This window comes from Podarcis filfolensis, assembly GCF_964270895.1.
Source record: "Podarcis filfolensis genome assembly, chromosome: 6".
In the NCBI taxonomy this organism is placed as follows: Eukaryota; Metazoa; Chordata; class Lepidosauria; order Squamata; family Lacertidae; genus Podarcis; species Podarcis filfolensis.
The window spans coordinates 66,901,100-66,926,382 of NC_139609.1; the positions used below are offsets into that span (position 1 = coordinate 66,901,100).

Sequence of the window (25,283 nt, forward strand, 5' to 3'; positions counted from 1 at the left end):
TAGCACTGTCCTCTGCCAGCAGAAGCTCCTGGGGGTCTGTCTTGTCATGATTATGGAGAACAGCCCACTGTGACATTTGTTTCTGCAGTCGTCAGCCTGGTGCCTAGAAACTTGTAACTTTGAACACTGGCTAAAATACTATAATTGTCAAACTAGTTTCTTCTTGCTTTAGAAGGCACCACCCAGCTGCACATAGTGAGACAGAGGTGAAGAGTTGGATCTTGTTGCTACTGAGAGGTGACCTGTTGCCTTGCCACCACCCTGAATGGACCATGTCGTCCTTGTATACCAGGAGTAAGGAGTTTACTCGAAACAGAAAGTCTCAGTCTGATTCTCCCCCATCGTCTCCTTCCCCGATTGCAAAGACACTCAGAGTAAGCAAAGAGCTTTTCATTTCTGTGTTATATTGTAACTTGCTAAGGGCTGATTATGTTCACAGTGCCTTTCCCCACTTGAGTCTTTCTCTGTGATTCATTTTTCTTCTGAAGGTGTCCGTGTGAAAGAAAGCATTGGCAAAGCTTTTCTGTAGAAGGAGCCTTCAACAGTATAGTTTTGCAGGGTCTTCTCATCTTGCTATAGTTACTGATTCAGGGATGATAAGTAAATCACTTGAATTTGCTTCCTATCTCTTCACAGTCAACAGGAACTACATTTGCTGAATATTTTTACTAGGAGGGCATAGGCTTTGAAATGAAAATGAGGCAAAACCTGAACAGCTTGCTAAACTGCTGTGTGCTTCTTACAATATTGCTAGCATTTTGAAGTTTGGACATCTGTCTTATCTGTAAAGGGCTGATGGAATATTATGACATGTAGTATTTTAAAGGTCCAGAAAATAGTCTTTTTGTGAGAGATACTGATGAAGTCGAGATATCCATAGTTCTAGCTGGCATTATTTTTCAAAGTATCAAGAGTTCCAGTTTGTAAGAAAGTATTAAAACCTTCTGAACACAAATTCCTTGTGAGTTTTCCTGAATCACTCTTCTTTCTTTCTTTTTTTAATAAAAAAGTAGCATGAGTCAATTTGAACATTCTTGCCATTTCCGATTACTTAATGGCACATAGAAACATTTCATACTTGTGTTGCCATGACCAGCAGAGACTTCATACAAATGCAAGTCTGATATTAACACTGCTGTATCGTATTGTAGGTGAGAAATAGTAGGAAGCTGATATAATAATCTAAAGCAGCTGCAATTGAATATGTGCTATCAAAAATTCCAGATGTTTCTTTACTTATCAGCAGTCAGCAAAGTGTAGGGAACTGGGTTAGCATTTATGGAAATTCATTTGCTACCTGAATAATGATCCAGAGAAACTGGTGAATTTCCCCTTGTCTCTTTTCCTTGTTTAGATTTCACTTTGATTTTAAAGCAAGCTGACTTTAGTGAGTCTGCATTATTAGCAGCAGACAATTGTGATCTGGTACACTGAAAATTATCTTAGTATTTACCACGACATAAAAGCCTGTTAGATGTTCTTATGATTGTAACTTACTGTGCTTCCAAAGAAGAAAACTGGGAAGTAGCTATATATTTAAATTTAGTAACAGCTCTGCAGTACATCTTAGCTGTAACTAAATATAATGCTGAATACCTATTTTATGATGCATGTCTTAATACTTGATGTGTAAGTGGGTCAATTTGAGAAAAATGTATAAGTAACTGCATAGCATTTTCATGCATTTGGAGTCACAAAGAACATTTTAAGGTAATTTTGGTTAAGGATTAACTTCCTGAGAAACTATGGGGTCAATGGCAACTTTAAAGATTTTGTTTAAAGTTGTAATGCACCTTTCCTAGTGCCATTCCTTATGTCAGGGGCTCATGTATTAATGGCTAAGCAAAGATCTTCTATTTTATTTATCATCCATGGGGATACCTGCTTAGCTTTCCCATCTCTTGCACTACTTCTTCACTTGAACCCACTTTTGCTGTGCTTCACATCTCTCATCCAGCTTCCCCACTCTCACTTTTGTTCTCCTTTGTGGCTCTTTAGGTGTCGGGAAGGGTTTTGTGACCTCACTCATCCCTTTTCTGCAATTCCAGTTTGAGAAACACTGGGCGACAGGCATGTAAAGGCGCCATATAGAGAGAGAGGCTCCTTTCTGTACACTTGATTGCTTAATTGGGCAATTTTCCTCATCTGTCAATTAAACTGCTTATTAGGATCTATTGTTAAGCAATTAAATCACTCCTCCATACTCTGGAGAGCTCTTGTTGTACTGAAACAGTAAACAAGTTAATCAGGCTTCCATCACCTACACACCTTTCACTAGTTTTGTCTTATACAAGCACTAGTTCATTTCAAAAAAGTATGCCTCAAGATCTATGAAAGGCTTTTTTTTTTTGTATGTGGGACCGAAGCTTGTTCACTTAGATAATTAGTATGCCCGTTGAGATAACTTTGCATCTTCACAAAACAAACCTGTAATAGAAATCAATTGCATGCATATTCTGAAGTGATTCAGTCTCCGTACAACTTCCAGCATTCTTCTTAGCTGTCTGCATGTGAGTCAGTCTCTCAGACAGTTGGCGTTTGCATGAAGTTATTGCTGTTCATGCAGCAGGGTAAAGTATACAGAAAGGGAAAAACAGGTTTTCCTCATGCTCTGACTGCCGTATTAGGAGATGTGTAGGAAGGTTCTTCTAGAGCTAATTGAGCCGTCACGCTGATTTTCCTTTTGCTGGTCTTTCCCCGTGGTTTGACTTGTTTGCTTCAAATGAATCTTGACACTTTGCTCTGCTAGTGTTTCTTTGCAGTGCACCTGCTTTCTTTGACTATGTAGAGCTGGTGTATGTATAGTATTTTCTTTCAGCAGCATAATGGACTGCAGGGCATTTAGTTCCATTTTCCACTCCATGATTGAAAGACTAGATATTAAATCATGAGCCTTGAAGATCTGAATTGTAGGGAGGTGACAGTTGGCTGGGAAGAGAAGCTAGCAAAAAGGATAGTTTGATCATACAGAGTGGGCATGAATGCTTGAATTAATTATCTCATACGTGTACTCCTATAATACATTATTAGGAAGAGAATAAAACTCTTATTGACAAATTGCGTGAACAGGATTCAAGTTGTTTTCTCACAAATGATATGCCATGGCAGTGGGAGATCAGATTGTTAACTTAGTTACGTGTCTGTTAGTAGCTACTACCAAGGTGCCAAATTTGTTCTTAGTTGCCTCCCTGCAAAAGTAAAAGTAAAATCTTGCTGTACTTTTTAAACCCTGAAACACTATTGTAAGGATGCAGGGGGGTGAACAACGACATCCTCTTTTAAGTTTCCCTTGCAGAAGGTTGCCCCACTGCAAAAGCAGAAGTGTGTCTCTAAATATTCCACAATCCAAAAATGCTTCTAAAGGAAAATATTTTAGAGAGGAAATGATACCAATGCATATGCATGTTTTTGCCCCCTCTCTATGTCTACTCTATTTGCGTCTACTGATTCCCATGCCTCCTATTTGAACTTTAAAATTTAAAAAAACAGTTTGAGGGATTGGTTACAAGGCAGAAATTTGGTGCATGTATAGAGCGCTGAAAATGGCTTATTTGAGCAGCTTATCTTTGTACTAAATAGGTTAATAATTCTAAAATACAACTAATATTAATAATAACAGTAAACCACTATCAGTTCACATTTCAGATACAGTGACCATTGGTAGATGACTCTTACACTGAATTTAAGTTGATATGAGCCTTTCAGATGGTATCCATGTGAGGTTTACATCTATATTAAATATGTTCCGGTGTAGCCATAGGAATCCTGTGGCCCTTGGATGTTGTTGGACTTCATCTCCTGTCATCCCTGATCATTGACTGTGCTGTCTGGGTCTGATAGGAACTGGAGTCATCCTGCCTGCCTGAATAGCTCAGTTAGTTAGAACGTGGTACTGATAATGCTAAGGTTGCAGGTTCAATCCCTGTATAGAACAGCTGCATATTCCTGCCTTGCAGGGGGTTGGACTAGATGATCCACAGGATCCCTTTCAACTCTATGGTTCTATGATTCTGTGAACATTATGAGGGCAACAAGTTTACCCCGTCTGGATTATAGGGTTCCAGCTGTTCAAAATATTTGGACAGGACTTTGGTACTAGAATACCCAGATTCAAATCTTAGATGTAGATCTACATGTAGATGTAGAGATAACTCTCTACTGGGATGAAATACTCATGTTTTAATACTTATAATGGGAACAGCAAGGTATTTTGAAAATCTGACTGTCAGGCTTTTGTAAAAGGACAGCATATTGCACATCTGTATATATTATTCATGACAATATATTAATCTTAAGCATATTAACCTTACCCCATTGTGATGCCCATTGTTTCAAATCACTGAAAACCTCCTTCATGAACCTATTCAGATTCAATATAATCATTTGAGAAATATCCAAAATACCTAAATAAGTTGTTCACCAACAAAATAGCCAGTTAGCAAATAAGGTATTTCAGATTTTGATTAATTAATTGTATACCCTGACATTCTACCAAAACTATTTTTATTAAATAACGTTGCATTGAAGACTTTGTTTCCTTTGTTGCTCTCTGCCCTGTGCATCATGGCTCCAAGACAATTCCTTTTCTACTAGTATGGCCCATCCATTCAGTTCTTAGTAATAGATAATGCAGAACTCATTTTTATTTATGGGTCCCCCCCTTTAATTCATTTTAAGGGAACAATTCTACAACTATAATTGACTTGACATAAGCCAGACCTAGACCTTCAGAGACTTAACATCAAAGTTCTGCACTGAGTTACAGAACAACTGCTAACATTCAAGACAGCCACTAAATAAATCTGGCACACATTTCCAGTATCCTACACTGCTGGAGGCCTGAAGCTCAGTAAGAACCGTTAATGAATAGCCAACTTTTAGGACTGCCAGTTGTAAAGCTGAGTTTTGTTTGAAGTGCTTTTACACATCAGTTATCCCTTTTTTGTTTTTCATTTTTTTGTGTCATAAAGAAGTAATAAAGACTAACCAAATAGGTGCATAGGGAAACTAGGCTCCATTGACTGACACTTCCTTTTGCTGTGCATCTCATGGCAAATTGAACCAGACTTGAAGGAATGCTTCTCTAGTGTCAACAGCAATCTGCCTTTAGTTCAAGAGGCAATTCCCAGCTGCCAGCACTGTATAGCAGAGGGCCTGGTTCTCATGAAGTACATGGCTCTACCTTGGCTCTGAGCTGTGGGCGCTTACTTAAAATGTGGTATACTCATAGTAGACTTATTGAAATCAATGAACCTAGACTCCCAGCCTGGCAGAGAATGGCTTTTGCACTTGTGTCCCCAAAGAACCAACCCGAGAGAGCATACAATGACTAAAAGGTTGCACTACAACAGTATAGTGGCCATCCTCATTAGATTTGAACCACCTTCCAGGAAATGTAAGCGTATTTCATTCTTCTGTAATACAGTGGTACCTTGAGTTACATACGCTTCAGGTTACATACGCTTCAGGTTACAGACTCCGCTAACCCAGAAATAGTACCTCAGGTTAAGAACTTTGCTTCAGGATGAGAACAGAAATCGTGCTCCAGTGGCACGGCAGCAGCAGGAAGCACCATTAGCTAAAGTGGTGCTTCAGGTTAAGAACAGTTTCAGGTTAAGAACGGACCTCCGGAACGAATTAAGTACGTAACCCGAGGTACCACTGTAAAAAGATATATTCCAGTGGGTGGGATAAAAGAAGGTACAGCCTTATAACCCTTCTCACGATGAACTGAAGAGAGGCCCTGCATCTTCTGTGAATGCCTGCATTTTATTTCTCTTGATACTGTCTTTCTGGAGAGCTTTAGATTTTATTGTCGGGTGGAATGTTTGCTCAACAGCATTTTTCTTTAAAGTGGTCAAGTAGGTAGGTTTCTGAATTCTGACTTTTTCTGAAGTTAAATAAAGTTCATCTTGATATTGTGTGTAGTGTTGTCTATCCTTCGGTTTGATGCTAATGAAGTGCAGCTGCACAGACCTTGAAGAGGCAGCTGGGGAAACTGAGGCAAAAGACAGAAATAATAAAGCCTTTTAATACGACAGTGTTTCGGTCCTATTTGAGTACTGTATTGGAACCATGTGCTAGTCAGATGTAGATGCCAGTTAGAATTACAGAACTTACTTCAAATTAAACAAGTTCTGTTTCTGTTGTGAATACCATAAGCTCTTCAACTAGATGGTGAAACTGCCATTCATAACAACTAATCCTTTATGTTCTAGCAAAACCAAACCAAAACAACCAGGGATTTTTCTGTTAAATCCATTGATTTATAGCTCCTGGAAAATCATGCTTTGTGTTAGACATATTGGGGTTATTCAAAGGTTGCTCAGTTACCCTGGGTTATTAATCACATGGATAGGATTGGAGATCCTTGTGCTAAGAGCTGAGAACACTGACTGGGTTTGAGAAATACATTGGGTGACCTTGGCTGTCCAGTACCTTGGCTTCTAAGTCCTCTGTCAAATCTCCAGTTTTTCACAGCACAGCTAACATAAAATGACTGCTTGTCGTGCCCAGTAATCTTTGTCAGAATGGGCATCATTGTGCTCAGACTAGTAAATAGTAGTTAAGTTTTTACCCTTCAAAGATGGAGTTTAAAAGAGAACAGGGAGTGCAGTAATTGTTCATGGAACAAGGTATGCAGTCCTTATTGTACTAATAGTAGAGTACAGTTGCATCCTGTAACCCTTTCCCGTGCAGAGAGACAGAAAAGTTCCATGAAGATTTAATGCTAAGTTATGCCACCTGTTTTTTAACATTGGCATCGAATAAAAATCTTGTCCATTCATGCATATTTAAACTCTTCTTTTCAGCTTTTGTGAATAAAATTCATGGCCTATAAATCAGTCTTAAGTAAATAGCATTCTTCTTGCCTAAAACAAGACAATTCATGGTCTGGGAGATTACTATAATGACATGGCTTCTATGGACAAAGACCATCCTTCCCTGAAGTTTCCACCTCATCTTAGTTGCAATTGGTTAAGCTTTGAGCTGGGATGAAAGTCTATTGTAGAAAAATTGCTCTATGTTTCAGCCAGTTTTGAACATGATAATTTTATAAGAGGTGGTTCAGCTACTTGGTCAAGAACAAGCTTGTTGGGTTATAGGCACGTGGCACTTCAGTGGATGTTACACACATAAGCAGGAGGGGAGAACAGGCCTGAAAATACATTTGCTTTTGTTTTGGAGCTTCAGGAAGTTATCTGAAAATAGTCGCTTGAAGTGAGTCATTAAGTTACTTTTCAACATGACTTAAAACTTTTCTGTGAGAAATGGAAGAAGACAGCTCAGTTGAAACCGTGAACCAAGTTGGCAAGTATTTTCACATCTTCAAAAAGACCACCTTTTGTAACTTTTCAGTGAGTCAAAATGGTGTAAAATTGTTCTGAGGGCAGAGAAGAGGGATCATCCTAAGGACCTAAGCCATTAATGAAGCAACAGAGCCAGTGTTTTCTGGGTTGCCAAAGTTCATGGGTAAGCAGTGAAATCTCAGTGCATCAAAATAGATTTTCTGGTCCAGGAGCAGAGAAGCAGGCTTAGTGTTCACCTATTGCTTACTGAATAAAGAGCGGCAGCTTAAATAAGATACTTGTCCAGATGACAGGCTATCAATCCTCACTGGATCGCTTCCAATATAATGTGTATCCCCATCCTCATTCTGTGGCTGTTAACTGGGTGAACAGACTCAGAATATAACAGTGGTTCCTATTGACCTAAAAATGCATGTATAATGTAAGCTACTTCAGTTATGAAACCATTCGCCAGAAAAGCTCAAGAAAGTACAAGAAGCACTAGAATATCTGCTCAGATGCAGAATGTTATCATTCTTCCCAAAGCAGTTGAGAAAATAGCTTAGGTTTTTTTCTGTCCTGTACATCAGTATGTATTTTTCAACTAGTGTTCCATCTTCTCATTAGTGTTACCTGGGTTTGTTTCACTGGTTATTTTGCTACTGGACATTTTTAAAAAAATATATATTATTTTAAGTTATGCATATGTACATTTTGAGTACAGTATAGTACCACTTATATATGCTGAACTCCCATCATCCCAGACCACTGACCATACTAGCTGGGACTGATAGAAACTGTGGTTCAGCAACATCTGGAGGGCCAGAATTTAGCTACCTGGGCAGTAAGTGTAGGCTCCAGATCACCTGTCTCCTTAGTCCAATGGGATCGCTTGGTTTACTGCAGTCCACCAATAGTTTCTTTGCTTGCCACCATAGTGGGGCACACAAGAAGCATAATTTCACTTGTTCAGAAGTGTGCCATTGTGTTTTCTCTTGCCCTTTCCATTCATAGCTAAAACAATGTTGCTTTCCCCAGTGACATTGCTACACAGCTTAACCTTGCTGTGTGACACCATGGTGCTGTCATGTTAGCTACATGATCCCTGATATGCTGGAAATATGTAGTTTGCAGGAAATAAACTTTAATGAATGGTGCTGAAGCAGTTTCCAGAAAGGACTGTGAACAGGACAAGATAAGGATGAAAACCTTGGAGGGAAAAAACATTTTTTGGGTGGGGGCGGGGAGTTCAGTCAACCATCAATCCATTGTTTGATTTTTTTTTTAAAAAACTTCATTCACTCATATAAGGGCAGTAATTAATACACAAAAATGCAAAATAGATTCTACTATGCAGTCTAAGTAAGTCTTGTTTTCTGTTAGCTCAGCCAGACTAAGTAAGTCTTGTTTTCTGTTAGCTCAGCCAGTTGGAGAGGAGCATAAATGTTGGAAACATTTTTGTTTGCAAAACATGTAAATATCATACTTTCCCTCCTCTTTCCTTCCTTTTGGGGTCAGATGTTGGCCACAGAAGAAAGCATTTGCAGCCAATTAAGCCAGTTTCTCTTTTGGCAGGAGACTTCAGCTGTTCATGCCTCAGTCTTTTAAAATTGCATTGCTGTAAAAGCTTTAAGGAGCATGGTTTTAATTACACTTATGCCATCTGTAGAACCTTTTGAGTTTAAAAGTAGGACTCTAATATTCCATAATCCTGCATATATCTACAATCAAAATTCTATGCTTTTACTGGCTCTTTACAATCCTTTTGTTGTCCAAATTCACAGAATAATTGCCAATACCTAACCCTGTTCTTCTGCATTAAAAACAGAAATGAAGTGTGTATGGTAAAAGAAAAAGCTATGCAGCAACTTATTTGCCCCTTTCTGTTTATTTTACTATCTGCTGCTACAGGTTCAGAGTTAGGTCAGCTAAGCCCAATTTTATGAAGTTTTCTCTCAGGGTATTTCCACATGAGAATTAATTCTGGAAACTCACGCATGCACATTGGGGTTTTTTGTTTCTTTGCACCATTCATATGACATAGTGTCATCAAAATTCCATCTCTTCATTTTTAGTCATTTAATCCAAATTTATCCTTCTGTAAGAAATCTGGCAAGTATTACATATGCAATCATTGCTGGTGTGGAATCCTGTCAGCAGATTCGTTAATGGGTGATTTATCATGTGCGTGGTGGGTGGCTTCTACTGTCACAGGGCTGTGTGCGCTTGCTCCTCACCTGAGCACAATCCTTTTCATTTACAGCAACGCCTATAACTACTGATTGCTGCCTGTTTTGAATTACAACACCCCAGCTAGGAGGAGCTCATGTCTCCATTTTGTCCATTGTGAAACATGATAACCCAAGGCTTTGCTTTTTTTACTCTTGCATGCTTCTTGGGATTTCTTTGGGCTTTTTGTTAAATGTGTGCATGCACAAGTGAAGAAAGACTTATGTATGTGCCCAGAATAAGGAAAGGGGGAGGAGTGATGGAGGTGAAGGACAAGAAACAGAAATTGGATGCTCATATTCAATGTATTTCATGGGCATACATGGATTGGGGGGCAGGGATGGAGAGCATCAATAACCTATCTTGCAGGGCAGAAAGAACAGTGGAAGTGCCCCTGCCTCCACTTAAAAAACAAACCCAAGCATATGAGATTATTGTCTTTATCAGGGGTCAGCAAGGCTCACCGGCCATGGACTGGGTCACTCCAGTGGAGATTGTCCGTGGGCTGGACCGGCACAGCGTGACACTGGAAATCGCATCTGCACATGTCCGCAGTGCCCCGGAAATCACTTCTGTGCATGCCCAGACGCTGGAAATCACTCCAGCGCAGAAGTGATTTTTGGTGTCTGGGCATGCGCAGAAGTGATTTCGGTATCTGCGCGTGCGCAGATGCAATTTCCGGCGCCGCTCAGTGAGTCTCTGCGCTGGTTTAGTGCAGCACGTAGGGGACTCACCAAGTGGGCGGCTCGGTTTGGAGGCGGTTCGTGGGCCGGTAAAACAGTCTTTGTGGGCCGCATCCAGCCCATGGGCTGCATGTTGCCGACCCCTGGTCGTTATAATGTAATTCCAATTTCTAAAATTCACATAAAGTGTAGTTTGCACATATGTCTATTTATGTAGTACATTTTACCTAAGTTTATTCTAGAGAGAGAGAGAGAAATTGAGAACTCCATACATGTTGTTTATATAGGGTGGTATTCATATCAGTTGCTCTTGCTGGGATTTGTTAAATGTGAGTTTCTTCAAGAAGTAGGAAATGAGTTTCTTTTCTCATCTCAAGAGGGGGAAAAAACATTTGCCAATCATTTTTTCCTCTCTCCCGAGAAAGCTTGTAGCCAGTTGTGCTGGCCTCGTGATGTGAACTGCTTAGGAACCTTGATTAAAATGTAGCCATTACCAACAGCTGCAGTAATGTCAAGAGTTGGCTTTGCTTTCTAAATAAATTCATAACACAGCTGCTCAGAGAAAGTTCGCTTTTGTCCCAACCTTAGTTTTCATAAACTTAATCATGCAATCTTGGTTTATGTGGGATACAAATAGGCCAAGCGTGTCCAAGGATTCCAAGTACTGGAAAAGGTCTAAGCTTTCCAAGGAGCAACATCTGAAATGTCAAATCACTTCCTGTAACTTGTTAAGTTTTTATTCACTTGGGGAACTTGACAATGCATCAGTTACAAGTCCCACTGCTCCAGTGGAACTTGCTTCCAAGAAAGTGTGGTTAGAATTACATCCTTTAGCTTAAAATTTATTATTATTATTATTACATTCTGTTTCCTGGGTTCTGCCTGGTCTTATTTTACCTTTTACATACACCATGTCTGAACTGGTGGAATGTCATTTTATGACATAAAATTGTCATTTTATCCCCACAGTGTTTTCACTTAGAATGCTCAGAAATTGGACAAAGGTCTGGTGATATTCTTTTAGGAGAAAGATTCCATATATTGTCTCAGTTAGACTTCATTGAAACTGCAGATTATGGTTTTCATTTTGCTAGAAGCAATTCATACATGACGCACTTTTATTTGAATACATGGTGTACTTCACTAAAACTTGTACGAAACAGTCCTCCCCTCACCCACAAATTGGCAATGTAACTTTTAAAAAATACACACATGTATGTATTTCTATCATATACATCCCTGTTTCTCCTCTCTCACCTGTTTGAAGAGTTTCTTCATGTTCTAAAACATAAATATTTAGGTTGTAGTACTGCTAATCTTAAAATAAAGTGGATTAGGTCTACAAATTTGACTTTGTATGAAAAGCTGTCATTAAAAGAGATTAGCAGAGGAATATGCAGTGTGCTAAATGAATTTTGACATGAGTAACTTTTCTTGCAGTCTTCAGAGTGGGAAAGTGGTGATAAATGAATACTTTGAACCAATAAGTACACAATAGGGAGCAGGCTTCTGTACTAAAGTGTGGAATTCTAGGAAGCAAAGTACATCAACACTTGGGGACTTTCAGAACAAATTGCTAGTTAAAATAAATACAATCTTTAGAAGTGCCTGTAAAACTCGATTTAACTTCTAAATTAGGAGTATTTTATTATGGTTCTAAGAGTTACTATGGCCCAATATGGACGAATGGTGATACTGAACTTAGGATATCTGGTTCAAACAGCTTTTTTGGTCAGACGTGAGGAAACCATGAGCAAGTTGTGCCTCGGCTTCCAATTTCCCAGTATGCAAAATAGAAAAAAGAATGGCCCGCCTCAGAGAAGAGTATTTACTGTTTTATTGTTTAAATTTGTCTGTTGCTTTTCCATATGAATGTGCTCAAAGCTGCTCACAACAGAACAGCAAAAATGTTATTTAATGTGTCATTATAGCTATCAAATGCTAAATTATTTCAAAATGTAACAACACTCTAACAAATAAGTCAAATGAATGCATCAGGATTAGTACATCAACATGTGATAGATCATATTTGGGATTAGTATTAAGCTAGTGCTTTTCATTTAAAAGACCTCTAAATGAACGTAGAAAAAGAAGGCTGTGTTCACAAATCTCAGCATTGTGGTTGTGGGAATGTAAACCAAGAAGACAAAACCAAGGTTCACCCTTCCCTTCCCGAGTTCTGATGGAATTATTCAATTAAGATTTGGATCATGCTCTCACATGGAACCTAATCAATCACAAACCTCTAATAACATTAGACTAATAAATATGTAAACTCACAGACCTAAGCAAGAAGGGAAACAAGCTATTTATAGGCATTGCTAAGTATTCTGAGTATTTATAGTGCTTCCAGAGTATAATCAATCAATCAACTAAAGATGCTAGTTTGACAACTCTAACCTTTTGATCAGATACAAGTCTGATAGCCGTGATGGATGCTTCTGCACTCACAATAACTCATTTCCAAACAATATAAATATATTTCCCCATCTGTCAAGTCACAAAACTGCTATTACACAAACATTTCAAACACTTTCACCAAATCCTTTGGAACCCTGGAAACCATGTGTAGAAGCTGCTGCTTCTGACACAGTTTTGTTTTTGTCACCTTTGGACAGGTTCTGAGGCTTTGATATTGCAGCCCTGTTTATGGAAGATTGTCAGGATTTATGTTTTTATTATGTTTTTAGATATGTTGCAAGCCAGCCAGATGGGCGGGTGTACATCATCATCATCATCATTATTACTATCATTATTACAAAAAGAATAGTGTGTATGTCTAGTTATGAATGTTCCACTCACCCTTATTGTGTGGATTACTTGGATGAATATGAATCCACTTATTGCATTTATCCACGTAAGGATGATGAGAGCCCATCTTCATTAAATGGCTTTAATTCACAATACATGCAATTCTTCAGAACAGAACTTCCCATATATCAGATTTTATATATGACATATATTAATACACACACACACACACACACACACACACACTTTAGTATAGGACAGTAATAAAAGTCCCCTTCATGTAAACTGTCAAAAATTTATGGAGATTGTATGTATGTTTACAACAGGATTTTCCCTTGGTCTTGAATGTTTTTCAATTTATTTAAGTTGGTTCAAATGAACCTATAGACAAGGTGCAGCAATTTCACCCCATTGGATTTATGGTGCAGTCACTTGTCAAGCGCTTTCACAATTGTCGGGCTTCAGTAGCTGTTAACACTGATATCTTTGTTTTGTTGCTAATCGTGTTTTCTTTTTTCTCCCTCTTATAGCATGAGAGGCTTTCCAGGTAAGCTATTCAGAATGTCTGATTTTCTTAAAGCATACATTTCTATATGTTTCTTCCCAGCAATTTTCTCTAAACTGCCTATGAAGTTAGAATCAGGAATCCTGATAACCTGTCAGTGACTTAGTAGGCACCCCTTACATAATATGAACTCTCTTTCCTTTCCCCAAACCAAGTTTGTTTTAACAGTGAGCAGCAAAAGGATATAAATGTTTTTCTATTTACTTGCAGATTCCGCCCCCTTTATCTTTCCCACACATTTGAGTTAGGGGAAAGTATTTATTGGGGAACACTTTTTTGTCACATATAATAGGGTATCTCTCTGCAACTCTCCTAATTCCCCCACCCTAAACTACCCAAACACTAAAACTTTGAAAAATAGTGATTGAGAAAGACACAAGTCTGTAAGTGGTCTTAAAGTGACTGAAGCTGTTTTTATATCATGTTTGATGCCAGGTTGGATGCAGCAAGTTCAAGTACTGGCACCAGCGATGCCTACGGGGACCGGCCCTCTGGTCGCAGTGCCTACACCAGAAGAGAGAATCGCCTGGCTGCCCTCAGCAGCAGGACGGAGGATGACAGTAGCAAGGATTATAAAAGAGTGAGTAATTGAAATGGACAGGCCTTCAGGCCTTCTTTCTTCCCCACCCCCACCCCTACCCCTCATTAATCAAATAAGTAGCAATTTCACATAAAGCTAGACTGCTGGAAAAGAAAAGAAAAACAACAAAAATATATATGAACAAATGCCAATACAGCTTAGTCCCAACGAAGAGCCTGCTAAAAACAAAAAGCATCCACTGAGAGAGCAAGTTGAATGAGTAGAATTAAGAGCATTCAACAGGACTTGGCACTGGTACATTTGTGTTTCTACCCACTGCCTCTTCCATAGGTGTGCTGAGCAGCCTTGGGCAGGTCACAAATCTTTCGCGTCTGTAAAACGTGGATTTGTTGCACTGTAAAACTTGAGATGTCGTACAGATCTCTGGAAAGACATACAACTTTCTGAATAGTTCACTTGGAAGATCAGTGTTATTTCAGTTGCTAAAATATGTTCTGCCATTTTGCATGTTACGAAGCAGAAAGTGTACAGTGCCACCTGGTGCAATTGCTTGTTGAGTTGGTGCTGGGGCAGGAATGGATTTGCTTCTATTTGTAGCAGTTGCCACACAAAATATGCTTTAATGTTAGTAGTAATAGTTGAAAGGCAGTAGGAATGACCTGAATGGAGTGCTGTGCATCACTTCAGATTAGGATTCATTGAGTTAACAGAGTAGTGGCAGTCACACGTTTAGGGGACCCTTTCCTTGGTGGATTTGCCTACATGGAATCCTTGAGCATGGCATATTTTCAGGTTCTTCTATGGAGCGCTATTGGAGCTTGCCTTCATTTCACATGAACGGAAAGGATGTACTCTGGAATAATGTTTAGATCTCTCTTGAGGCCAGGCAGGATCAGTTGTTCAGCTTCTTTTAGGGAAACCTGTTTGCCATTACCAGTCTTCTAATTCAGGAATACCTGATAAGTTTCCAAGGAGCACTAGGGTTCCCCTGGAAGAGAGTTGTTGTTTTTAAAGTAAATATACGCAGGAGTTTGCATGAGAATTTTTGTGCATTGTTTGTTTAACTTCCTATTCTACAATAAATGAAGATAATGAGTTGCAATTAATACGGCTGCGGTAAAATCTGGTCTTGGGGTCTGAAAGCAGCAGGAGGGGCATCTATTTAACTGCATTATATGAGTGTTGATGTTTCAGTAGATGATACTGTGAGTTAACTCCACTTCTCTTTTTTCTATCCAGCTCTATGAAAGTGCCCTATCTGAAAATCAAAAGCTGAAATCAAAACTGCAAGATGCTCAGTTGGAACTCGTCGATATCAAGACAAAAATTGACAAAATAGCCCAGGTGAAGAGACCTAGGAAACAAGGGATGTACTGGGATTGCAGCCAGACAGAAACAAATGTTTCGCCCTGGTGATAAGGAGTTAATAGCATTTGAGGAGGGCTATCACTGCTTCTCAGATAAAATAGAAGCAGTTCTATTCTTAAGAATTCTAATTCTAATTTTATTTGGAAAGGATTTATTTGTAATACTTTCTACTTTTGTGATAACTTTGGTTTTTCATTTCAATAGCAGAAGCAAGAAAAAACCTCTGACCGTTCGAGTATGCTTGAGATGGAAAAGAGGGTATGTGTTTCTGCTTTTTGGTGTCCACTTACTTAAAACTTAGCATGGTTTTAGAATGCATACTCATTTTAAAAGAGAAATATCACTACAGGAAGCTGATTCTGTTCCTCCTTCAAGAATCCTTGGCTTCTTGGCTTCTCATACTTGTTTACAGCATTTTTGTTAACTATAAAACTGTTCATTTCAGCATCCTGGCATAATAAGATACACGGTTTGATAAATCACCACTAATGAAGCCCAGAACTTACTGTTCTAGCATGGCTGTTGATGTCATATAGTTGATTAGAGACGTTCCATTGATTATGGTTATATTTTGAAAACATGAGATCGAATAGAGTCAATTTTATCATAAGTTATCAAAATACGCTAACTCACTGTGTTTTTAAATGTGTTTTAAATTATTTTAAATGTGCAAGTTTCTTACGAAGATGAGTACCAAAAATACTTAAATTCCAGCAAAGTTTAAATCTAAAGATGAACACATAACAAGCTTAGTATGTAAGCATATTACGTTTGTGCTACTGAATTCCCTTTATCCAGTACAAAGCTCTGTTTCTTCTTGGGCTTATTGGCATGTAAGTTCTTAAAATACCTTCCAAATACTTTCCTTGGAAAACAGTAAATCGTTTGTGGTTTCAGTGCCCTGTTTTGATTTTGTTTATTATTTGCTGGTTTTTTCCTGAAAATATTGCATTTGGGTTTTGTTTTTTTTAATGCAGACACTAAAACGGAGCTTTGTAAGATGTAGGATGAGAGGTACAATTGAGGTTGCAGTTCTTGGTAGCCCACAGTTCAGTGAAAGCAGCACTCACCTGGCTTCTGGTTGCATGCATTGCTGCTGCAAACTGAGAGGGAGAGAGGGAGGTCTGAGGTGGCAACAAAGCCAACAGGAGCATTGGGTTGTCTTCGTTGGTGTGTTTGCACTGCATCAACCTTAAAATCACCTCCCCCCTCCCATTTTTCATCTCGGTGCTCAGCAGCAAAGTGGATCAGGTGAGCTACTGCCCTGAAAGCTTAATGCCTCTTGCCTTGGAACATAGAGGTTTCCTCTAGCCATCCTGGCTCAATGCCATTGATTCTTGCCTTCTTGTCTAACACTTTCCATTATGGTGTGTGTGTGTTCTTTTTAAAGAGGTGCTTTCTTTGCACTCAGAGCTCTCAGCCAGAGGATAAATAAGAAAGAGTAACTTGGCACACCTAACCGCTGTAGTAAGATGACGCTATGCCAGTTTTGTTTGTTTGGGAAATGGTACATCCAGTACGCAGCTTTCAAACTAGTTAAATTAAGTATCCTCAGGGTGCAATTCAAACTGTCCACTATCCATAGGCTGGAACTGAAAACTGAGCTCTTTTCAATGACCCCACTGGCTCCTATCAAGCTAATGACAAGACAATTGATTGTCTGTGAGGTGAAAGGAGCTGATAGGTAGTTGTGGCCAGGAAGAAACAGCAAAAGGGCCTGTATAGAGCACAGGTGACCCTTAAGATTCTGGATTACAACTCCTCTTATCCCTGACCATTGGCCATGCTCTCTAGGGCTAAGTGAGTTCCTCTATCTCTGGTGCAGAGGTTGGAGATGAGCTGTGGGAACACACCAAGAAGAGGTTTTTTGACATTGTTTGTTCTTAGTGTACATCTTGAGATGTTTGACAACCTTATTAATGCTATTAATGATACATTTTCCTTCACTGAGGGAAATACAGCCATAGCGTACATTTTCATGTAGAAAAATTACACAAAAAATGGTAATTGTGAAAATATTTTTTAAATAGGAGAAACGAGCTCTTGAGCGGAAGCTCTCAGAAATGGAGGAGGAGATGAAGGTATGAACAATTCTTCATTTATTTTCCGCCTTCTGTACATAGTAGCATAATTTTGGATTGTCACATGACTCTGCTGGAGTTTTTTGCTGCAACAGATTAACAGGTGCCCCTCAGAAAATATTAGAATAGTGTAAGTCATTGTTAAAATGCTGGTATTGGATTAACCATTCATGCATGCACACCACTACTAGCTATTGGGAATTTATTTATTCATAAAAATATAAGCCGCCTTTTATCCCTACAGGGCTCTCATGATGGTATTCAAAAACAAAAACAGATTTAGGCTATAAACCAGATTGAGAACATACTAAAAATTCTACATACTAAAAATTCAGAGCCATGCAGAATGGAAACTGTTTTACTGCCCCCCTGGAAATAAGTAGAGAGAAGCCATTTTCACCTCCCTTGGGTGAGAGGGCCACCATTTTGTTACTGCCACAAAAAAGGCCCTGTCTCCTGCAGTCACCTCTTTAGGCAGTGGAACCACGCCGCAGGGCCTTAGAAGAAGATTGTACACTCCTATGGGAAGAGATGGCTTTTCAGATATCCTGCCTCAAGTCATCTAAGGATTTAGAGGTTAGCACCAGCATCTTGATTTGTGTCCAGAAGCCAATGCAGTTGGTATAAAACAGAGTGAATGTGGTCTGTGCCGTGCACATCAGAAAGCAATTTGGCTGCAGTATTTTGCACCAGCTACAGTTGGCAAACCCTGTAGCCCCACACAGTTCGTGCTGCAATAAACTAAATGGCAGCTGGCTGAAGCATGCATCACTATAGCCAGATCCATCTTCTGCAGGAAGGGGCACAGCTAGTGCATCAGTCAAAACTGGGCAAAGGCATTCCTAACCATAGCAGCAACCGGATAATCGAGGACCAATGCCAAATCCAGTAAAGCACACAAGTTGTGGGAGAGAATGCATCCCTGTCCAAAGCAGGATATAGTCCAGATAAGATTGCTGACTACCAGAACCATTGACTTGGATTGAGCCTCAGTTTGTTGCCCCATATCTAATCCATCTCTGCATCCAGGCAGTGGTTCAGGACTTCCACAGCCTTCTTGGGGATTAGTTGATCAGGTAGGGCTGCGTGACAGGGAGTTGCTGGATATACCAAAATTTAAAGTGTGCTAAAAAGTCTCCCCGAAACGTCACCTGCCCAGAAAATAGAAATGTTTCCCAGCTTGCAAGATAAACATTCCAGAGTTTTGTGTTGCATTTTCTCTTGCGTTTTGTATGCAGTGCCTTGCAAATGCCTCCTGAGTTTGTGTGCTCCATAACTCTGAGGCTCTTATACCTTTATGGTGATACCATTTTATTATGAAGCAGGATGAGGGTATCAATTTAAGTAGCAATGTGTCCTCTCAGTCCTCAGCCAACTGTTAGAAATACAGTGGCCACCAAGTGTCTTTTCCTGATAAAAGAAGGGATTTTTTTCTTGGTGCTCTTGCCATAGAGGTAAGAGGCAAAAGTGGACACAAGCTCTGGCCATGCAGTACTGTGCATGTCTACTCAGAAGTTGGTCCCATTGAGCTCAGTTGGGATTATTTGTGTGTAATATATGATTGCTGCCTAAGAGAAGCACCCACTGCTGCAACATGCCAAAAACCAAGTCTTTGCGAAACTAGTTCTTACTGTATAAATGCATCCAATGCTTTAGGTTTCTAAATGGGAAAGCTATTAGTAAATGTTATAAATGGTAAAAGAAAACAGAAACAACAGATTCTGTTATTGCACAGCACCTGCATGTAAAATTGCAATATGGACATAGAGAAGCCACTGCCTGTACGTTGTCTGGGAAAATGCAGTCAGTTATAGTTTTTCCATGTCTCCAAACAAACCACAAGCTGTCGCCAAGGTTCCTCTTGGCTTACCGTGCATGGTTTGTTTGCAGAAAACAACCTGTGAGCCTTCATTCACATGTAACACTAAGCCAAACAACAGCTTAGTTCCAGGTAGTGTGGCACCAACAGAAGCAGGAGTGGAAAGAAGTGGTGGTGATTTTTGCTCTGTGTCCCTGCACACTTGCTTATCCACATTTAGCTATGGTTTGGCTTACTGTTACAAGCAGACTGTTCACTCTGTGTGTCTGTACACAGTTTGATTGTAACTAAGGCTTGTATGCTTTGTTTCTGCCAGTAACACATTAAGGTCTCTGGCCTTGAAATATAAAATGCCTAGTGGGTCAGACTTACTTTTGCCTTCCACTGATTATAGTATCTCGCAGAATCATTCCTGCTAATGTTAAATAAAATTCACTTTGGTATACAGATTCTCTTTTACTCTGAAACACTGTGCAGGTCAAAATGTGCAGCTGACAATTGTATAAAAAAGTCATAAGTGGAGATGTGCATTCACCTCAGACTTGTGCCTCATCTATGCTGAGGATCCCCACCTCTGGGATATTTGCACCCCCTTGGGATCTGAGGTGGGCACCCAAGTCATTGGAATCACCTCAGAGGGCTTCAAATGTGTTTGATATAATTTTGTAACCTTCCTCAATCTCTTTATCAATAGAAGATGACAGGCAAGTGAGGAGGCAGGCAGGCAGAAGAGGAGTTTCACAACTGAGCACTCTAGCTTCCAATTAGGAAATTTTACCAGGCTCCTCCTTTTACTTCCAATCACAGTACTTTTGGGAGGGATGTAGGAATAATTCCCCACCTGAGCATCCCAGCAAGGGAGTGCCGCCCTCACACTGTTGCTGCATTTCTCTAGTGCACTTGGTAAAGGCATTTCAGCTTGTTGATTCTTTCTCTGACAGACTCCGCTCTAGATTTGGGGTGGAGAATACCCTTTTTGCATCTTTCCCCCTCATGTTCACAAGTCAGGATGTATGTGCAGCAACAGCAGAAGCTGCAATGTAATGGACTACTATTCTCCCACCGCAATTCACTTGCTGGCTTATGCAGTGACAACAGCACTGTAGCATGTTGCGAGCCAAACAGCTGCTCTGCTCTGCTCCTTGCCCGTTACAGTGTCACTGCTGGGTTGGCCTGTAAGTGAAAACATGGCGGGGAGGCTGGTGACTTCAGCAGCATCACTGCCAGGAAACCCAAGCAGTGTTGGGTGCTTGGGGCAGGGAGGTAAGTGTTGACTCCAGCACACTCTCAACTGGTGCAGGTCGCAGCATATATGCTCTAGTTGTTGGAATATTTTCTACCTCATGCAAGAATTGTTTTGTGGGGCTTGGTGATTGGTACACTGAACATGCCAGGTCTTACACACATCGATATTTAAACTCAGTGTTACCTTTGTCTTCTGCTGCCTCTGCCTGCCGTTCTTTCAGTGCACTATGTCAGCTCCGAACTTGAAGCAGTCACTCTGCTCCAGCATGGTGTCTCCACACTGATTCGAGGAATGTGCCTTGTGAAGGCATGCGCCTTGCTCCTTCCTCTGTCTCTTTCTCACTGTCTCCAGAAGTGTCTGCTAGCCCACTTGCCGGCCTTCCTCTTATCAGGCTTGCTGGTAAAGGTGCATGCATTGCTGTTTCTCTTCCTGCCTTCCTCTTATGCCAGGACTGGGGGTGGGGGTGGGGTTGTGGGCCTTGGTGCTCACTTGGAATGCTAGACATGCAAGTTTTGCCTCGTGCTCACATCAGCCCTTTCTTCTTCAGCTTTCCACTTCCTGTGACTTTGGTGCAAGGGCACCTCTACACCCACAAAACCACAGGGGACAGGCATGACACCTCTTTTTTATATATATAAAAAAGAACCACCACCCTCGGTTTGGCAGGCTTCATCCCCTCAGAATAGACTACAATGGAAATGTCATCCAATTCTGCCAAAATATAGGTCTTCTTGATTTTCCCCTTGTAGTCAATGGGGAAGACATCGGGTGCTTCGGAAAATGAGGCGAGGCGACCCTCTGCCTTGGATCCGAGGCGAACTGCGATGTTAAGCCAAGCCACCAAGCCGAGGCAACCCCCAGTCCGAGCCAATGAGAGGTGGGTTCCAAGGCCATTTTTTTTTCTTGTGCACAGCCCTAGTCATGAGGTATGCATTTTAAATCTCATGGCAGTTTTGGGCAAAACTTTTATAACTGCATTTCTTCCCACTCATTCATACTTCATGGCTCCAGAATATTGCTTGAAGGACGATTGATAGCACAAGTAAGTACATGAGAGGAGTTGTCAAGCTTCCGGTTTCCTTGCGCCACCATTTGAGCTTTCTGTCTAAAGACATACAGATTGGTGCTGGACTGGGCAGGAATTTGCCTTTTCAGGCAGCTCCTTTGACATGCCATCCCTTTTTTGGACATCTGCTATAAAGAAGTGCTGTTTTCTGGCGATCATGTTTTTCTGGTAAAGGCAGAGGCAGCATCTTGTGCTTCCCTGGTGACCTGAAAATATTAAGCTGGCTTCACTGTACTATATAGGTTTACACAATATGCAAATACTTCTGCTCCCAAAATGTGTCTGTTCTTTTGTCTGCCCCCTGGTGCTTATTTCCCTAGAACCTAACTTCATTTCTTGGTGGTGGTGGTGGGGAGAAATGTTTCTGCTTCAAGAACAGGAGCTGCTGCATCCCTGAAACCATAGTAGTGATGAAAGCCATTTCCTGCCTTGCTGGAGATGGTTCCAATTTATGTCCTTTATGTTTTTACTGAGTGTGATAATCCTTTGAAGTCAAGATCTGTTTCGACTTGGGGGGGGGGGGAGAGTTTCAAAAGCGGAAATTGCACTCCATCTTACAGCATGATCCTCAGTTGCGGGGGATGGGTTGCACCATTGGCCTCTCTAGAGGTCTTATTAAAATGTAATTATTTGAAAGCTCTTAAAGAATTAAAATGAGAACGCAGAGGGGCAAACGCAACACCACCTTGAATTCAGCTACAGAAAATAGCTATACTGTACCTTGTTCTGAAGGATGGTGTGACTAGCAACAACAACAAAAAACCCTCCTAAAAATGTACTTGTAAGAAGAACAATGTTGTTGTGATACATGTAACCAATATGCAGTAGTTAACAGGATTTTATCCTTCAGGTGTGATTGCTGAAGTGTTTGGCTCTGGAAACCCTAAAGCAGCAGTACTGATTTATGTGAGGTGGTGAAACTATGAAAATCCTCGATAACCTTATTTACTATTTTTCTTCTGAACTACCTTTTCTAAATAAATGTAGTGCCCTTGAGTGGTCCGTCAACTTTGGGTGTGCTGCCGTAATATTACAGGCCATTTTCAGCATGTCTGCTTCTCTCGAATGACATCCATTTCATGCATTACATGCCTTATCTGTCCACAACTTCTTTTTATAGCCAAAGTCACCTTGAGTTGACAAAGCAAATATGCACGCATCCTGCCTCAATCCCTCTTGTGCTGTGGTTGCATTTTGGCTTACTCCTTGTCCAGGAACTGCTTTTTCAATTTACATTCTTTCCCTGCTGTACAGTCACCTCTTTTCTTGCTGTCAGCAACTCACTTGGAGGAAGGAAGGTAAAAAACTGAGTTTGACACTGAAGCAGTGTCGTTAGGCTCTCTGGGCTGCTTGATCGCTTTGCGACTTGGCTGAACAGAGACACAGCTCAGCTATATCAGCTTAATCAGCTGGAATGTTCAGCAATTAAGCCTTTTAAATTATTGACAGGTTGGACTTTATCATTTTTAGTAGTGAAACCTTTGATGCAGAATTCAGTTTCTTTTCTGGCCCGGCTGCCGCATTTATGATCTGTCCTCCTATGCAATAAAATTATTGTGAGCTTCTGAAGGACTAAATTAATGAAGCATAAACCAGACACACCAGCATTAGGATTTCCTAATAGTCACAGCAATAATAATAATAATAATAATAATAATAATAATAATAATAATAATAATAATAATTTATTATTTGTACCCCGCCCATCTGGCTGGGTTTCCCCAGCCACTCTGGGCGGCTTCCAACAAAGATGAAAAATACACTAAAATGTATTTAGATGGGCAGGATAAGGATACTGTGTTGTGTGTCCCTCACAAAAATGTTTGCAGAGTTTGCTAACCTTTTCGTGTTTTTGTCTTATGGGCTTAGTGCCCTGTACTTTAAAAAAATAAAATAAAATGACTCTCACAGTTGAAAATTAAGTAAATTATATCCAGATATCTGTTTAGCCAAACAGTTATGGAGAGCTTTTGGTTGGAGCCTGGATTTAGTCAGTAAATCACTATGCTTCAGTCAATGAAGAAGAGAAGAGTAGAATGGAATGCAAGTTAATGGAATATATTTGCTTCTGCAGAAAATTCTAGGTTGCTGTACCACAACCATCCCGGAAGTAACAAAAGGATGCTGTTCCATTGGATTTGTGTTGCCTTTTCTGCAAATTGTTGTCACATGGATGTTGTATCTCATATTTTGAGATTATGTCAAGATTATTCCCCATCCTACTGGCCCAGTAAAACTTTCTGTAGGGTGTTTATATCCTCAGTTATATCTTCATCATTGTGTTTTCTTCACTGTCTTACAAAGGCATTTACGTCATGTCTCAAGTAGACAGATTCAACGGCTCAGTTATACCTTTGAATGAACACACAAAATAATATTCCAACAGAATCCCTACACCTTTCACGTCCTGCCCATGTTGTTTTATTATTACACCATATTGAAAGTGAAATGCATTAGACATTTCTTTATTTAGAAAATTGGGTCCTTTTAGAGTCTGCATTGGAAACCCTTCTGAAGCAATTGCCTTTGATGCTATAAAAGCAATTTCAAAGCACTTAATTGTCTGTATACTTGGCCTTTAGTGTTCATACAAGATTTTAGTCCTATTTATCCTAATTTATGTGCCATGAACACATAAATTAACACTTGTGTTTCATGCCAGTTTGGGACAGTTAGGCATGCTGACCATTTTTTCCATACGCATATATGAAAAAGTGTGTGCTTGTATTTAGAGGGGTGTTTTTGAAGATTCTGCATCAATGGTGTTTAGTGTAAAGCTACTGTTTGGCTAAATTGTGGAGCACAAATTCAGCACGGGGACACTTACAGACTGCACAGGCTATAAGAGTTGTGTATTGTGACAGTATTCAGCATTGTACAAACCAGTTTCCCTTTCCACTGCAAATACTACCACATGTTGTAAAGTGAAGGCTAGCATTAGACTCATTTTAAAGCAATTTACTTCAGCTGCTACAACTATCCCCTTTTGCTATGCAAAGCCACTTTGGCTGGGATGTGGGTCATATAAAGCTTTTATAAAGATACTTAACTGCCCTATTGGTGCTCTTCCAACCAGCATTAGTCATCTGTCAGTACCTTGCAAAAGGACTTTAAAAGTGCTGTGCGCAAGGTTTTCCTGATGTGGTTTTCAGCCATGGTGAAGTTTCTCACTCCATTTAAGAGCTATAATTTTTCACCTTTATGGTGTTTCGTTAAATTTGAAACTTAGTTAGGTTCAAGCCTTAAGAGAATGAACAGCATTCTCTGTCGTTTCTTTTTTGGTTGGTCTAGTGCTTTAGTATGTTGTCCAGCTTCTTCTGTGCTTTCACTGCTCTCCACCTCTCGTTGCTGCTCTTCTTTTTTTTCTTGCTTGCCAATTGAATTCATGTTTCTGTGCTGTTTTATATTCTCTGTTTTGTCTTTGTCTATCTCCTCCATGTCTCACTTTGCAGAACCTTCACCAGCTCAAACAGATTCACACTTTGAGGCAGATGAATGAGCAGCTGCTGGCCGAAAACAGGGCTTTGACCCGGGTTGTAGCCAGGCTCTCGCAATCCGCTGAGACCCCAGAGTCAGAAGAGCTATAGCATCTCCCCCTCCAGTTGATCTCTCCTCTCCTTCCAATCTTCCAGGCAGGTCTTTGCT

General features: G+C 40.1%; 1 protein-coding gene across 11 annotated transcripts in view; it reads left to right on the plus strand.

The window, feature by feature from the left end:
• Positions 1 to 25,283, plus strand: part of PPP1R12B (protein phosphatase 1 regulatory subunit 12B) — a 101,786-nt gene that overhangs the window by 66,632 nt on the left and 9,871 nt on the right. For 3 of the 11 annotated variants that reach the window (XM_083617344.1, XM_083617348.1, XM_083617349.1), the window contains 6 exons: positions 13,483 to 13,499; positions 13,953 to 14,097; positions 15,298 to 15,402; positions 15,631 to 15,684; positions 17,457 to 17,507; positions 21,322 to 21,449. In XM_083617344.1, coding sequence (XP_083473470.1) covers positions 13,483 to 13,499; positions 13,953 to 14,097; positions 15,298 to 15,402; positions 15,631 to 15,684; positions 17,457 to 17,507; positions 21,322 to 21,449 — 500 coding nt within the window. Of the gene's footprint in view, positions 1 to 172; positions 399 to 13,482; positions 13,500 to 13,952; positions 14,098 to 15,297; positions 15,403 to 15,630; positions 15,685 to 17,456; positions 17,508 to 21,321; positions 21,450 to 25,090; positions 25,271 to 25,283 lie in introns of those variants that run through there. The other 8 variants (XR_014549005.1, XR_014549007.1, XR_014549006.1 and 5 more) reach the window with 6 other exon arrangements.